General features: G+C 40.8%; 3 protein-coding genes across 3 annotated transcripts; 1 reads left to right on the forward strand and 2 right to left on the reverse strand.

The window, feature by feature from the left end:
- The first annotated feature begins 351 nt into the window (after positions 1-351).
- gsta.1 (glutathione S-transferase, alpha tandem duplicate 1) lies at positions 352-2,794 on the forward strand. The gene is made up of 7 exons (XM_035607138.2): positions 352-466; positions 593-715; positions 818-869; positions 1,665-1,797; positions 1,907-2,042; positions 2,168-2,293; positions 2,448-2,794. The coding sequence occupies exons 2-7, from the start codon at positions 629-631 to the stop codon at positions 2,577-2,579; spliced, it is 666 nt and encodes a 221-aa protein (XP_035463031.1). The 5' UTR covers positions 352-466; positions 593-628; the 3' UTR covers positions 2,580-2,794.
- Positions 2,795-2,863: 69 nt separating this feature from the next.
- On the reverse strand, positions 2,864-4,579 carry tmem14a (transmembrane protein 14A). Its single transcript, XM_035607139.2, has 5 exons — positions 4,469-4,579; positions 4,026-4,109; positions 3,800-3,901; positions 3,599-3,686; positions 2,864-3,467 (listed from the first exon to the last, which is right to left on the reverse strand). Exons 2-5 carry the CDS (start codon positions 4,099-4,101, stop codon positions 3,425-3,427), a joined length of 309 nt encoding a protein of 102 aa, XP_035463032.1. The 5' UTR covers positions 4,102-4,109; positions 4,469-4,579; the 3' UTR covers positions 2,864-3,424.
- A 1,203-nt stretch (positions 4,580-5,782) lies between these two features.
- Positions 5,783-15,647, reverse strand: agpat5 (1-acylglycerol-3-phosphate O-acyltransferase 5 (lysophosphatidic acid acyltransferase, epsilon)). The gene is made up of 8 exons (XM_035607137.2): positions 14,769-15,647; positions 14,074-14,143; positions 13,867-13,982; positions 13,658-13,747; positions 12,530-12,620; positions 11,506-11,667; positions 8,125-8,248; positions 5,783-7,750 (listed from the first exon to the last, which is right to left on the reverse strand). Exons 1-8 carry the CDS (start codon positions 14,985-14,987, stop codon positions 7,525-7,527), a joined length of 1,098 nt encoding a protein of 365 aa, XP_035463030.1. The 5' UTR covers positions 14,988-15,647; the 3' UTR covers positions 5,783-7,524.
- Between the last annotated feature and the right edge of the window lie 816 nt (positions 15,648-16,463).

Raw genomic sequence — 16,463 nt, forward strand, 5'->3', positions numbered from 1 at the left:
GGAGTGGTGAGGGAGGAAGGGGACACCCGCCTAGCCAGCCAGATCAGCCGAATCAACCCTAGCGATCAATGGGGTGACAGATGTCGCAGCCAGATCGCCCTCACATCCAACTTTACCAAGTGCGCAGCGTCAAATATATAGAGGCCGTGAAGCCCCGAGTTCACAGTCACGGTGACAAATAATAAAATGTTTTTGAGTAATTGAATGTGTATCACATTGTAAATACTTGTTCTGTAAACGTAAACGTATATGTCGTTCATTTAGCAAAATGTTAGCCTTACCAGTGCTACTTAGTCTCGCTCCCATGATGCTTTGCGAGAGAATGTTAATGAGCCCCGTTTCTATTGGTTACAGACATCCAATCGCAATGTTTCTCTGTTCTCTCTGTTTCCCCCTCTGAAAGAAGTTATATAACGACCTCAACTGTATTCTTCTTCCCACTGTAGCACACCGGAGCACTTCGCAAGTATGTCAGTCAGTCAGTCAGTCAGTCAGTCAGTCAACGCGCCTCGGGGTTTTGGCAACTGCATTTTTTATTTTTTATTCGCTAATATGTAATGTGTATTTGTCTCTCTCTCTTTCTTCATTTTAGCTTTACACACATTTAGATTCCCAAAATACAGAAGCCATGGCAGGAAAACCTGTGCTGTACTACTTCAACGGGAGAGGGAGAATGGAGGCGATCCGCTGGCTCCTGGCAGTAGCAGAAGTCGAGGTAAGTGAGGCGTTTGTGTTTCAAAAAGAAATAATGAATCGTTATTGTTTTTTCAAATAAATTTCAAACCTGTTGATTTTGACCCGAATTTGTTCACCACAGTTCGACGAGGTCCTCCTGACGACACGTGAGCAGTATGAGAAACTCCTCAGCGGTGAGTTGGTTAGACGACGGCGTTCAAACACAAACACAAATGTATAGGTGGGCCGGTTTATATTATTATCGTCACCTGTTGACAAATCACGTTTGCATATTTATTTTTTTGCGTAATTATTATTTTTATAAGCCATCTGTCGGCCGGAAGGACAAACATTATCCTAAATTATTTCCAGACCACAGCCTACTTACTGTTTTAAGTTACCGTCTTTTTTAATAACTATAACCTTTAACCAGAGGTCGTGTCTGGACCTTTTCGTAATCACAGAAACAAGCAGAGCAAACAGCCTCTCTTCGCGACATTGAATCAGGAGCCGCTGGACTCGGTTGTATGTAAACCCAGGTATTTGAAGACACAGATGAACACATTTTAGAACAGGGAAGACAGATGGTTAGAAGACAAGTGAAGGAAGCCATCTATGTCAAAATAGGAAAAGCCATCCCTCATCCTACGATGCTGCCCTTTAATCCCTTCCCTTTCACATTTATCCACGTGACCGCTAAACAAACACAACGTGGGCCCTGCCTCTTGGATTGAAGGTGAAAAACATTCCTCAAGAATGTATAGCGAAGACCAGCTGCTCCTGATCCAGCCTGAACCCAACGCAACCCAGAGTTGCTCAACAACGAACACGACGACCCCCCTTAGTGATCGTAATGAAATGAGATTTTTGCAATCCGACCGCTCATATTGTGAAGTAGAGGTCTCTCAGGTGTCTTCACCACACAAGTGGTCACAGACCCACCGGTGTTTCACCACTCTGCATAACCTGCTGCCGTGTTTCCCCTGCAGATGGAGCTCTCATGTTCCAGCAGGTTCCCATGGTGGAGATCGACGGCATGCAGCTGATCCAGACCAAGGCGATCCTGCATTACATTGCTCAGAAGTACAACCTACACGGAAAGGACCCCAAAGAGCGCGTCATGTACGATCCATTCATTTACTAGTGCACTGATGCAGGGAATCTACTGTATCATGTGATTTTTTTTTTGGAGTATAGATGTGTTACGGTTCATCTGGATGCTCTCCCTCAGGATCAACATGTATGCGGAAGGAGCAATGGATGTCATGGAGATGATCATGGTGTTGCCGTTCATCACCGATGTAAAAGCAAAACTGGACAATATTCAAACTAAGGCAAAGGAGCGTTATCTGCCCGTGTATGAAAAGGTACCAATACACCTGTTTATATTATGTAAAATGCTCTAATATGTCAAAATTGCCCGTTGATGATTATGTGTGATTGTTTATGATGACTAAAAGAGAGTACTGTGTGTCTTTGGCAAACTCCTCAGGCGCTGTCCGGGCACATATACCTGGTGGGAGGTGAACTAAGCCTTGCGGACGTGCAGTTGTTTGAATGCACCTTGATGCTGGAGGAGAAATTCACTGGAATCCTCGCCGAGTTTCCCAACGTCAAGGTAAATGTGACATAGCACGTGAGGCCGCATATACAAAGGAACGACAGCATAAAAAATAGATAAACTGTTCCTTTGAAATCCCAGCAATGTTTTAATCATATTCATATCAGCATACAACAAATACACCCCTAATACTGAAAGCTGTGTGAAAAAGTCTTTCCAGGGCAGGATGACGCAGATTCCCGCCGTCAGCAGGTTTCTGCAGCCAGGCAGTAAGAGGAAGCCACAGCCGGATGACGTCTATGTGAAGACGGTCATGGGGGTGCTATATCCCAAAGGTCTTTGAACTGATGTGTAAAACAACTGGTACACTCCCCACATCAGCAGTGTATGTAGAACAATCGCATATTCTGATTCAAGTTGTGATGAACACTGAACAAAGACGAAAACACTAATCTACTCGGCACGAAATTAAATGATGTAGTTGGTTTTATAACAATCAGCGATTTTCGAATGTGAAGATTCTAGTGAATAAATTGTGTCTTTCTGGAGAACATTTGAGAAGCTGCTGTGTTTTTCGTTTTTTAAAATCCAAGTCAAACAGCTGATACACAAAAAAGAAAAGGATCATTTTAAGAATCACATCTGTTTATTTAGTTTTGCAGTTATACAGAAACAAAAACACTAACTTGAATTTGTTTTCCCCTCAGAGTTATAGAATGTCAGAAGTCAGGAATGCACTTTTTAATTCTTTAAGCCTGTTTTTTTTCTTATTGCAATTCAAATAATTCATCTTACTAACTTTATGGTGCAAAACTGATGTAGTGTAATTTGTAAACCTACTGAAAAGCGACAGCATCCACAGTGCTTGCAATTATCTGTTGTGCTGCCATTACTGTGGGCGAATACATAAGTGGTAACAACACGAAATGGATGTATGGATGAAATCTCTAATCACAAGCTCATCTACAAAAAACAAGGTTTGAGTTATATACAATCACAATCACAGTTTGATCTGTTATAAGCCCACTGAAGGTTTCTGGTCACAATGGTCACTTAACATTGATCAGCAACTACATGACAGAAGACTTGTTTTAGTGTGCTAACTGGGAATGATGTTTCCTCTAAAATAAGGCTTATTCATCAAAGACCGACGGCGTCACCTCAGTCCGGTCAGTGTTGTTCCGCAACTCACACCACGAGCAGGAGCAACAGTCGAAACACCATCAGCAAACTGAAAGGAAGAGACAAAACGCCAATCAGAAGTGACACAATCTGTGTACGGCAGTGTAATTTGTCAAATCATTTGACAATTCTTGAATTGCTCAATACGCCCCTACGTGTTGAGCAACCCTGACTCCTGACCTCAGCCCCGACATGATGCCCGCGGGCAATATTTTTCCAGATTTCTTGTATCTTGTTCCCATCACCAACGAGAGGACTCCGGCAGCAACTGAAAGACAGAACAACGACGTTGACAGTTTGGCTGGACACGTCGAACAGGTCTCTGGTAAAACAAAAAATCTGCATGTTAGAATGAGCTCATAGCCTACTATGCATACTCACGCAGTGACACCTTAATGTCCTTCGAGTCATTAGAGACGTTGTAGGCGCCATAAGCAGATAGTCCGCCAAACACCAGGCCGGCCATCAGGGACATCACGCTGCCTGCGATGAAACAAGGGACACGTGACTATAATCAAGGTTAATAATCAAACTAACTAATCTCAGAGGCAGTACTCTCTGGTTAAGCGATCCCGTCAAAAATGATAACAGAGTGTGAGCTTTCGACCTTTCCTCTTGTATCCCATGAATCCTCCAAAGGCGATGGCTGCAGCATAGCAGAATCCAATCCAGTCCACTGCCATGACAAAAACTACACAGAAACACACAGAAATACATAGAAATACAGGGCTTCAACTCTCAAGTTTATTTACTTTTACACTCTTACATTGTGTGGGAACGACCAGGCGAGATAGAATATAGCCTACGCTGATTAGATTTTAATAAAGTTTTTCTCTTTAACTTTTCAGGAAAACCTATTTATCTATCTACCAACAGGAAGCATGTCAGGCCGCTAGATGTCGCTGTGATTAAATCATAAAAATGACATCAACAGGAAAAAAACAAACACGTCAACACTCTTATTCACGCTGATTTACACCGTGTGAAACCCGCATTGTTTATATTATTGCCATTAAAAAGTTAATTGTCGTCTATGTATTTTATTTTTACCTTAGGTCCAAACCAAAGAGCAGCAGCACAAACAAACGTTTCCTTCAATCACAGCACTTCCTGGTTACTTCCACCAACCCCAATGCGCATGTCACTTGATAAGCGTGCTGTGTTCGCTGACCGACTGTTAAATAGGAAAGTGGTATTTCAGAACATAAAAAAAATAATTGTTTTTGTTATATTTTATTAACTATCACAGGAGCCATCACTTATCTGTCATGTCCCTTATTTGCTTTGTTTGTATTTGATTACTAAGGACTCAAATTGCCTTTTTCAATCAAGGACAGTGATAATGTTTTGTGCCCTAGTTGTATGGACATATTTTTAATGTTTGGTCTATCAACACTTGATGATTTGATAAAGTTACTGCATTGTAAAACATCGTGTGGGATTTACAAAACCATATTTTTTGTTGACTCAATGTTTATATGCATCTCATTTTAATTTCAGAGTAATCAAACCAAGAATGTATTGTTTTCATTTTCAGATGACTAACGAACTTCCCAATGAGTTGTTCCAACTTAAAATAATCAGTTGAATGGATGATATGCTGATCTGAATTTTTCAAAGAGCCAACACAAGCATATTAACAGACTTCCCACCATGCATTGTTTGTGAGCTCACACGTCCCTTTTTTATTTTGGTAGTTCGATTTAATCATAAATTTGTAAAGGAATATCCACCAAAGTTTACTAAATTTAAATAGAAACTAAGGTAGGTCCTACATTGATAGAGGATATTTTAGCCCCATCCTGTAAAGGTACCGTCTGATAAACCTTAATGATCTGTTTAGATTGTGCTGTGGTGATGCACATATTGCCCTATGACCAATAACACAGTAAACCTTTGGTCTCTGTGTTCCTGGACTCGCAGTAAGATATGACATTTGTAGACTGGAGATAATACAGCACATGGTTGTGTAGGTGGGTGGTGAAATAGGGCACAAAAGATTATTTATTCCGACCACAAGTTGTCCCTCCGGCAGCTCAGGAACACGCCTGCATGATTTACTTAAAATTCTAGCTCTGATTAATTTTTTTCCCTCTAATTTATGTAAAGGCATTGAATTACACAAGAGACAAAAAATACTTGCTGTGATGTGTGCATAGTAAAAATGTCACTGTGGGTATGAATTTTTAAAAGTCAATTTGGGAATGTTCAAAATGAGGATTTTGCAGAGAATATCACATAATGCTTGTTTACACAATCTGCCTAATTCCCGCAGTGAAACATTGAACCAGTGGTTTTCAGTCATACTGGTACATCGGAGTCTTAATAATCATGTGTTCTGGACAGAAGGACAAAAAAGGCAACTTGACTCTCCCCAAAGGAAATTGCTTTTATTTCATTCCGATCGCCCATTTCCAGAACTTACACACATTAATAATCATCATTTTTTAAAGATAGTCCTCAAAAAAGTGTAAATGCATTCTTCGCGCAAAATAAGCCACTATGAACTGTAGACGATGTGACCACAAGCTGCAGTGAGCAGCAGCCCCAGCAGAGACGGGGAGCGAGCTTCCATGCTGTCGCCTGCTGTGGCTCTCCGTGGGACGACCGAGGACCCACTCCTCCAAAGAGAAGGCACACATTTCCAAAAAAACGTTGGCATTGAAATACTGTCTACGTAGAGTTTCCTGATGAGCTGCGGTCTGATCTTGTCAGGATAAAAATAACTATAAAAATGGCTGACAACGGTCATTAAAGAACCAGGAAGGATTATTCAAGTGAGGTATTGGCGACATGTAAGAAAGAACCATAAGATTGACTGTACTGTACACATGAGGATGAACATATTGCAGACTAACTGTAGAGGAGGACGAGATAGCAAAATGTGTAAAGTGACTCTTGGAAAATGCAATGGTCTCCTTTCAGTAAACGACAACAATGGACACCATGCATCTGACGGCACGGCGATGATTACAATACAAATGGCTTCGAGTGCACAGGAACCTGTGATATACTGTTCACATGGCTTTGTCAGTTTTTGCTAGGTAGATACTTTCAAGTGAGCTGTAACCCAGTTTTAAAAGTAACACAATGCATATAAAAAAGTGATGGAACTGTGAATGAACAATAACTTAAAAGAAGTAAATGTAACGAGGCCAAAACTATACACACGTTTTGGCAATAACTAACATTTTAAGGTTAAAAAGATATTTTACATTAGTAGAACATTTTCATTGCTCAGAATGAGCTCGCTGTGGCATCTGTTCAGTGACAAGCTCAAACATGTACAGGAAATTGTTTGTTTTTTTAAGAATATGAATGGGTGTTGGAAATGAAGAAAAAAATAAACCTTTTCAACAGCTTCATTCATTATCAATCATGTGATGTATGAATATTCATGGTAAACGTTGCATCTGGTGTTCATGAGCGTCTGAAGACCGCATGCCATTCATTTTGTTCTACTAATGTAAAGACATCACTTTAAATGAGCAAAGTGCATAACCTTGTGACGCGGGGACTTGGCATCATAAACAGACATTACGACCAATGTTAACGAGTCAGTGCACTTAAAGATCCATCACCAGGAGGCCAGTGCACCGGGTCCGTTACACACAGCAGCTGACCATCACCGAATACTCAGCACACTAATGTCGCCAAAAAGAAATAGTCATAGAAGAGCTTTAGTGAGCATGCAGGAATACTAATTTGGATAAATCTTCTGGAGGGGAATTTTTTTTTGGAGGGAGGTGAGGGGTTGGTATGTTTAGTTTACGTATAATAACTTTTACTTTATAGTAAAGATCAAGGGGATTTTTGAGAAAACTAATACTTTTCAACAAATCCATGTTTTCTCATCATTTCAGGCTGCAAACCCAAATCACACCAGGGCACAACTAGCACAAAAGGCCGTAATTTCTCCGTATATCTGTTCAGCTTTCTGCTCGAGGTCGACATTAAGCCAGGCGCGTGGGATACATCTCGGAGCTTCTCCTGAGAAACTGCTCTGCATCCAGGAACACACCTCGTGTTGTTTGTGATACAGGAAAATGGCACCGTCTCTCCGTGTCTTTTGTGCGTGTCACCGCGGCGGCCGCTGCCCCCGTTCGTTAAGGACACACATTCACCCAGAGCCAGCCCAGCAGCGTCCCGTACACCCAGGTCCTCAGATACAGCTTCCTGCCATTCTCCGTCAGCAATAATGGCAGTGTCAGCCCCCCTAAGATCATCACTGACGGGAGGGTTTTCGAGAGGCGCAGCGGAGACGGTTTCCCTTCCCCGGGGAACCTGTGGATTTTGTCAGCATCCTCCGACTCGTAGAAATCTGTGAGAAGCCTTTTTATAAAAAAAGAATAATAATATTTTTTTTAAAGGAGAAAACTCAAAGGAATTAAGCCCGTCTTGGAAATGCGCACAGACTAAACAGAAAAGCTGCTTGACAGAAATTCATATCTTTCAGATATATCTCTCTACTAAACTTACAAGAAAACATTAATTGGACAAAGCTGGAATCAGATCAGCATGAACCAGATTAACTCATCTTAAAATGCTCCATAATAAAAAGGAATTTGATTTTTAGAATGAGCGAGACGACTGTATTTCTAAGAAAATATACTCGAAACTGCTGGCATTCAAAAGAAAAACCTCACTGTGGTTAACGTATCATAACAATCATGAATTGTTCAACACACATGCACACGCACACTTACCGGTCCTTGATTTCGAACCTCTCGTGCAGCCACCTGCGGAAAAACACTGGCTCTGGAGGAATTTCCTTTATGTCCACACGGTCGAAGTGTACGTGGACTCGGCGACATTCTTTGCACAGGAATTCTGTCAAACGCAGAAAATAAAAAAAGAGACTAAACAAAAACAGGAAAAGCCTTTCAGCTCGACAGCACGTAGGGTGAGCACTTAGAATCAACACAAGGTGACAGTGACAGAGTGGAGCTGCTGACGCTGCGATGCCAAGGCCCTTTGACTCCTGAGGTAAAGCCGAAGGCTGGTCACAATCGTTACAAGGGCAGACACAGAACTGATGAGGAAATCAGGTCAAAACCTGAGTAAAGTAAGTATATTTTTTCTACTGTCAATAACTGAAAATGTTTTCAGTTTGAGGTAAAATTTAAAGTGTCGGGGCAATGAGCGAAGAAACAAAGTGTCTGAGCAGGTCAGACTTAAAAAAAAAAAAATTGGAGTCAAGTGTGAATGCTCAAGGCTACGCATGTATCCCCAGAGGCCTTCCAGTTCCTGTTTCCACAACATGCAATATTATCAGGAAACTTGGCACCGCGGCCAAAAGAGGAAACCTGATCGAAGTCAGCAGCGACAGATTTCTCCGCCGGCTGAGCGTGCACCTCCATCAGCTGCTGAGTTAAATTGGCCTTCTTACGTAATATGTGCCAGTTTAACAATCGCTGTGTTTGAGTGGAACAATGTTCTAAACACACTTTAAAAACAGCCTGGATTAGTTGAAAGAAATCAACTCTCCACTCTCTCGTTGTCGTAAACAACTTCTCCTGATTTCAAAAACAGACTGGTAGAGATCAAAATCGGAGGGAAGGAATTCTTAATATCTGGAGCCATCTGCATACACAGGGGAAACCAAAGAGCCGGGACAGAGGTGCTTCTTCACAGATATATGACTGCAGATCATTTACTAAGTATTGTGATCTGTGATCCGACAACGCTTAGCCTCTGTTATCCAGAATGAAGTTATGCTCCTTCCAGTCTCCATTTCGTGATTTCACAAATAGAAAAAAAAACATTGTCAATATGATTGAATTTGCACTAAGATAAGGTCCTAGACCACATACTGATATAAGAATGAGGCAAGAACATTGCCACATACATTGCCCCATTAACGACTACCTGCTGCGAGTTGAAGACTCAGGCCATCTCCATTTAAAAGAAACGATTTGAAACCAAAGGCATTTCCCTGAATAAACAGTACATTTAATATTTTGGACTTTTCCATTCGCTCAAAAGCTCCAAACTAAAGTCTTATTGAGCGTTCACTTTAATTTACATTTAAATTATTTCATAACAAGATCTTTAATTCAAATTCATTGCTCATAAACCTAATCAATCAGCCTGGATGTTGGATGCAGCAATGTGTGCCATGCCAGTAGTTCAAAAATGTTATCATGGAAAAAGATGCACATTATGTTGTCAATTCTAAATGATGGACCGACTATTGATGGTTAACATGTCCAATTATCAATTAAGGAAATTGCTTGAAACTCATCTAGATGCTCAGTTATGACTTAAAGTTAAGGGCTGAATATTTTGAAACATTTTTAGAAACTCAGTCTTAGGTCATTGATCTCAGAAACGTTTAAATACACACGTCTGGTTGCAAAACTGTACAATGAAATGAAATGATTCACACTGTTCACACGGAAGAGAAACAGAAGGTACTGCAGTGTGAACGCAGCCTCAGGTTGACTTCCTCCTAACTCCTGGTGAAATGACCACATGGGGCCAGGAAGTGCGTGATGAGAAGAAAGCTTTTCTTCCCTCCTCTGTTCTGTTTGCTAGAAACACATCGATGTTTATTCCTGACTGAAGCGGGAAGTTTTTTTTTGTTTTTTTTTTAACATTCAAACAACTGGAAACAGGGAATAATAGAAAACACGGAGTCATGCTGTTTACAGGAAGACGCGGCTGTTAAGAGGTGATGTTTGCTTTGTGATTAATTACTGAGGGAGTTAACAGTGCGGCAGGATTGATAATAATCCGCCTGCAAGACTCTGGATCTACTGATTTACAGCAAATAGAGGCGGCTGCTGTGAGCGGACAGAAGCATCTGAACACCAGATATAAACACCAGACAGCCCCCAACTGTTTCTGCAACTAACAACTCTTCTCCTGCATTAATAACTATAATTTACATGTATTTTATATGTACCGTTGTCACCAGCTTGAGTTTCTTGAAAGTTGTATGTAGGAAGGTTGGATCTTTGTTATTATATTATTTGATATTCACATTCATACTTACTTTTTTATAAGAGCTTGTCTGTATCTATCTTCTAGTCAAAAGAAATGTTTTAATATGTATTGAAATTCTAATTCTAATTTGTAATGTAAGTTCATGTTGATAAGTTTGTCGTGCAATTATGACTTGTGCATGGTGTTAATTTGTGTTGTCAGTTTGTATATTTCATATAGGTGATTATACAATTTACAAAAAATTAATCAGCGAAAATAAATAATTGCTGGTTTGTTGCTTTTAGTATATATTGGATATTTTGGGGTTTCAGATGTTGTGATGGACATTTTCATTCTTTTCTAACATTATAGATCAATGATTGAATAATCGAGAAAATGGTCAGCAGTAATAATAAGGACCACAGGAACAATAGCTGATGTGATACAGCAGCTAATTGCATCAAATGACAAACAAAAATCGAGTCCTGTTTGGTCACACAAAAGTTTCCAGCAAGAATATTTTTTGAATTAGACTAAGTTTGTCTTATTGGCCGATATTAAAAACGGGTATTGTCATGTGATGTCTATCTGGTTAAAATATGTGGATAATGGCATCAGACCATTTCATTTATACCCGGGTTCCTGTTGTGTTGACCGACTCCACCAGCACTGTGACTGGATCCCAGTGTGAACGTCAGATCTGCAGATTCGTCAACAAACATGTCACGTTCCAAAGAAGGGAAGGGAAGCAGTGCCATGGCAAGGGAAGAGTTCCTGCTGCACAGCCTGTATTTACACCTGGCTCACATCCGATCACAGTATGAGCCAGAAACGCCAGATGTGATCTGATCACATTCAGATAACGATGTATTCTGCATGCATTTACATGTTAAATCAACATATCCACATGGGATATCGCGATATACAGATCATATTTCAATGGTCTTCGGCAGCAACTGGCAAGAAGCGATAATGGAGCAGATCAGCTTGTAACCATCTTCTAGCCTGTGGGCTGCTTTTTCTCCTAGCTGGGCATTTTCTTGATTGCATTTACACCATGATCTCTCCTCCGGAAATGGTTCAGCTCTTCCATTTACACTCCAGTTGCATATTACAGGGTGATAAAAATCATCTGCCGCCAACCTCCAATGCCTGCTTACCTGGCATTGATGGTGCGGGTCTCCTTTGACCGGGCGCAGCCGGCGTTCCCTCGTAGGCCACCGTGACGTCATACACAGCATCCAGGTGCCCCCTCATCGTCTCTATGGCTACGTGAGACGCTCTCATCCTGGGTGTGAGCGTGTGCTTCAGAACAGCCAGTCCTACGGTCAGGGCATAACCAGAGGAATACGTTTTATTGACAGTGTAACTATGAAGGTAGCCAGTGTAATAAAAACACATTGTGAAACAGTGATTCAGTGTGAATGATTGTGTTTTGGTCCTTTTTTTGCACTGCGATGTGTTCCCTGGTCAATCCCTCCTCTGCTCACTAATACCTCACTAATAGCGGATGATGTCATGTGCACACGTCGGTTCTCCAGAGCGATTTATTCGGATTAATGGGGGAAGGTGATATTCAGAGCTGCAGTGCAGAGATATGCTTAATCTCTGCTGAATGAATGCAGTTTGTTATCTGACCTGAAGCCCAACCTGCACAACACCATCATCATCATGATAATAATCACGACACAACTCGGGTATTTGATGGTAAAATAAAAACGTACACCGCAGTCAAACCATCAAGCATCCTGTCAATCAGTTTCACTTCCTTTCGAAACTGATTTGTCATGCGATAAAAAAAGATACCAACATCTCTTTCAGACAGAATCTTTTCAGTAATGCGAGTGAGAAGGGAATTATCTCTCGTAGACCAGAAGGAAGTAAATTTATATCTCACAACTTTGAGCTACATAGGCTGAATATTTAATTTAATGGGCCTGGCATCACACCAGTATTCTAATGGTCATGATATCACTATGGCAGTTACGATATTTATTAAGCTATACTAATCAATACTTAAATAAAAAGGCATAAGCAAAGAATTCTAATGTTCACACATATTTTTTTTTTTAAATTTTGTGGCCATTTCTGTTTTTCCCTTTAGGATACTTTACGTTATACTTTAAACAGAGACTGAAGCAAAAAGATCAGTAAAGTAGTAAATGGCTGATATGATGCCAGTACCTTCTTTCGTAGCAAAAGCCTGACTGTCAGCGATAACTTTCGTCAGCTCTGGATTGTACCTAGTTCCTTCTGGGAAAATGACGAGGTACATCTGTGGGGAACAAAAGGAAAAGAATGAACTCATTCACTTTTGGTTTTTCTTGCACTGGCTACAGCAGAATTTCTAAAAGATACAGAATTTGTTCCAACAGGGATAAACGGAAATCAAAACATTGTGCTGAACTTCAAATGCTTAGAACGAAACTTGATACATGGTTTTTATTGCCTCACTTTTTGAAAATCACATTGGATTCTAAATAAACCATTTTTTTCTGAGGTAGAGTCGTTCTAAAAATGTCTTTACTTCCCCAATTTCAGTGACGTCAAGTATGAAAATCTGATACAAATGGGTTGTTCCCTGTAAAGTCAACAATTAGCTTAAGCACAAGTAGTGTATGAATGTATACTTGAATCATCCTTTTTTATCTTCTGCAATATATCAAGGCTTTATAGGACAAGAACATCCTCAAAAATGATGAAACAATTAAGGTTTTGTTGAATGTTTCATAACTAATTACTGGAATCAACGGCCATGTGAGTCTTGAGCTTTATTTGAACTATTTCAGGGATAATTTTTAGTAAAATTGGTTCATCATTAAAAACATGAATGCAACTCTGGTTATTTCCATTATTCATTTTATTCTATTATCTATTTTCAGTTTTTTGTTAATGTGACCACTGATTAGGTTTATCTTTTAAGCTTTCGTAGTATAAAGGGCACTAGGACAGAGAGACAGACGGCCAGAAACACACGCGCACGCACACATGCACACACAGCGAGGGAAAAACACTAATCTCCCACAGTTTAATCCACAAAAAGAGATTAGAGGCCCTTTCAACACAATAAGAAACACTGTAAAAGGACCTCCATGATTAAATACCTCATGATGTTCAGTTCATACATGCCAAAGTGAAACATGCCAAATGAAAGACAGAATTTTGAAAGACCATTGCAGACAAATCTGAATTTAAGTTGTGAAAGTAGAAGCTTGAAATGATCAAAATACACACTACATTAGTTTGAAGATATTACTTTTTATGTATATTAAACATTCATGCACTCGGCGAACATCTATAAAACAAACTTACTGGTGCTCCTGATTGAGTCTGAGTGAGGAGTTTCTTCTTCATCGCCGCCTCATTAAACTTTGCACTTCGCTTCACATAGATTCCTCCGTGCTGAAAGACGAGAGAATCTAATCGCTAACTGCAGCGAGGAATATGACTTGTGTTTCCATTTATGTCTTTGCGTCAGAAATTCACAAAATGACATGCAAATACTCACACAGTTGCATTACCTGAGAGAAATACCATCCATAAAGTGGGAGCCACTTAAGTCCATCCTTCAGAACATATCGAACATGACCGATAGCACTCTGCCTGATGGCCAGCATGTCCGCGATGATCCAGTCAGCTGAAACCAAAGCCATTAGTAGATAATAGATATTTCAACTGTCATTCACAATGGTCTATGACTTTAACAGCTGCATGTACAAATATATTACCTGTGCATTGATGATTAGACAGGTAGATGACGTTCTCTTTGTTCTTTGGTATATCTCCATGTATAACAACCTACAGAGAAAGGAACAAAAGCAGGTTAAAGATATATTACACAAATGTCCTAAAAAGGCATCAATTTGAACATTAGTTCTATAGTGACGTAAACCTTCATTTTGTCGTTTTAAATATCCAAACTGCATCAGGGATTCGGTTCCAGTTCAGACTGGATATGTAGAAATTAAACCTGCAAGGATTGCAGCTTTTCAAAAAACCCAAAGGGGATTTATTAAGAAAAGTCCCAGTCCGCCCAGTTGGAGGAACAGAGCAGGCAGTTCACTGCACAAACGACATCATATCAGAGTCCAAGGTAACAATAGCAACAATGCTATGAATACCAACTGTACAAGGAGCACCCGACAACAGGGCAGAGGAATGCAGACTATCTTGTTATGCATCAGGTTGATCGGCCTCGACGTGTGGTTCCATGTTACATTAAAGACAAAAGAACAAATACATTAACCTGCAAAAAGAAAAAAGAAAAAAGCACTGCTCTGCGTGGAGTGTACTATTGTAATATGAATTGAGAGATCAAAGCCTGCAGGCTAAGGTAGCCAAAAGGCAGCTGTCACTTATGACTGTGTCTGTGTTTCATCAGATTTTCTGTAAGATCACTTGCAGTAAGAGGCGGATCACTCACCTCAACTCCCGTGTAGTTCTCAAAGAAGAAGAGGACCATGCTCTGGTAGACGCAGTACAGTCGGTCGTCCAGCCTGTGATACACTCTCGCCGGCAAGACCGTTGAGAGCAAGCGCCAGGCGCCCCATGACAGCAGATAAGCCGGGGCCGTGCCCAGCATGACCGTGGCTGGGAACCAGTACCGCAGCGAGTGCGTGTGTACGACCAAGGAGAGCAGCATGGTCTCCCGCCTCCGGCTCTTTCACTGAAGTGGCAGCGGTCCCTGAAAGGAGCCCCGTCGGACGCGGCACCGCGCTCTGCGAGCTATCTGTCCCGCGGCACACCTGGCCTGCGTTCTGCACACCTGTCCCGACAGGTCAGCATGAGAGGGCGAGCGAGCCGCAGCGGGAGTTGACTAGCTGGCTAGCGCTAATTTGTAACCTTGTGTGCAAGACGCAGTTAGCCAAGCCGGCTTAAGCGCTAACGTCCACACATGCTGCGATACGAAAAAAAAATAAAATCATGAAAGCGAAATTAACCACTCTTATCAGATTAGTGTCGTCATCACGGCGCGCAAACCCCCGAAAAAACGACCTCGAGCTGAACTCCGCACATTCACTGCAAGAAGTTAACAGAAACCGTTAGCCCTCGATTTGACGTGAGGAAGTTTTAGGTGACGCAACATTTGACACAAATCGCCTCCTCTGGCCTTACAGCGAGGGCTCGGAAACTCAAATGTTTGCTCCGTTATTAAAAGAGAAAGTATTTTCTGTTCGCTTCCCTAGTTGTTCATCTTTATCCGGTTAGCTGTTGGTAAAACTAGCTTTCATGCAGCAAATGTCACACACGCCTCCCTACGTAACGCCACCCTGTAACATCGACGGAGCCGATTGGCTAAGTGACGCAGTAGAGGCCGACCAATGGGCGTACGTACATTAAAGGAACACAGCAGTCGCTTTTTTTTTTTTAAGTTTCTGACCTTTTTTTGCCCCTTACAAAACATTCACCCTTTGAACATGGTAATAAAAATTAAATATAATTTCTTATCCCGCGACCCTTAAATGGATAAAGCGGTAGACGATGAATGAATGAATGAATATAATTTCTTATTCCGAGGTCAAGTAAATAGAATCTTTCCAGAGCTTTCAACCACATTTCACAGATTTCTTCAGCAGATGCCCTTTTTCTCTGCTGAAGAGGGAAAAGCTCAGTGAAGTATGAACATGTTTGATGGGTGAAACATGATGACAATTGAATAAGCTCCATCCGTTGAAGAAGAACATAAGACGTAATTGAAAGGCCTGGCACAGTTCTGTAAATAGACCCTAAATTATTTGCCTTCAACAGGCAAGAGGAAGCAGCTTCTAGTGTCTTACATACTTGGATGTTTGTCCTCAAAGCTAATTAATGTGTAATTAAATATGTAACATTTTATGTATCTTTAGAAGTTGGTTCATACAAAAGTGATTCCTGATGACAAATGAAAAGATGATATGACAAAACAGAAAAGTAATTAAATTTCATGCGATTTATAATAGTAGTTTAGTAAGCGGTAGTAGTTAGCGGTGAAGGTAGGGAGTACCAGTAAGGTTGTATTCCAGTGTAATATAGTCATATTGTGGTGACAATGGAGTTAAAATACTGATTATAACTATTTATTTTACGGGATTCGGTTATTTGCGGTTTGGTATTTTGAAATGTTATCACTTTATACCTG

This window comes from Scophthalmus maximus, chromosome 10 (assembly GCF_022379125.1).
Source record: "Scophthalmus maximus strain ysfricsl-2021 chromosome 10, ASM2237912v1, whole genome shotgun sequence".
NCBI lineage: Eukaryota > Metazoa > Chordata > Actinopteri > Pleuronectiformes > Scophthalmidae > Scophthalmus > Scophthalmus maximus.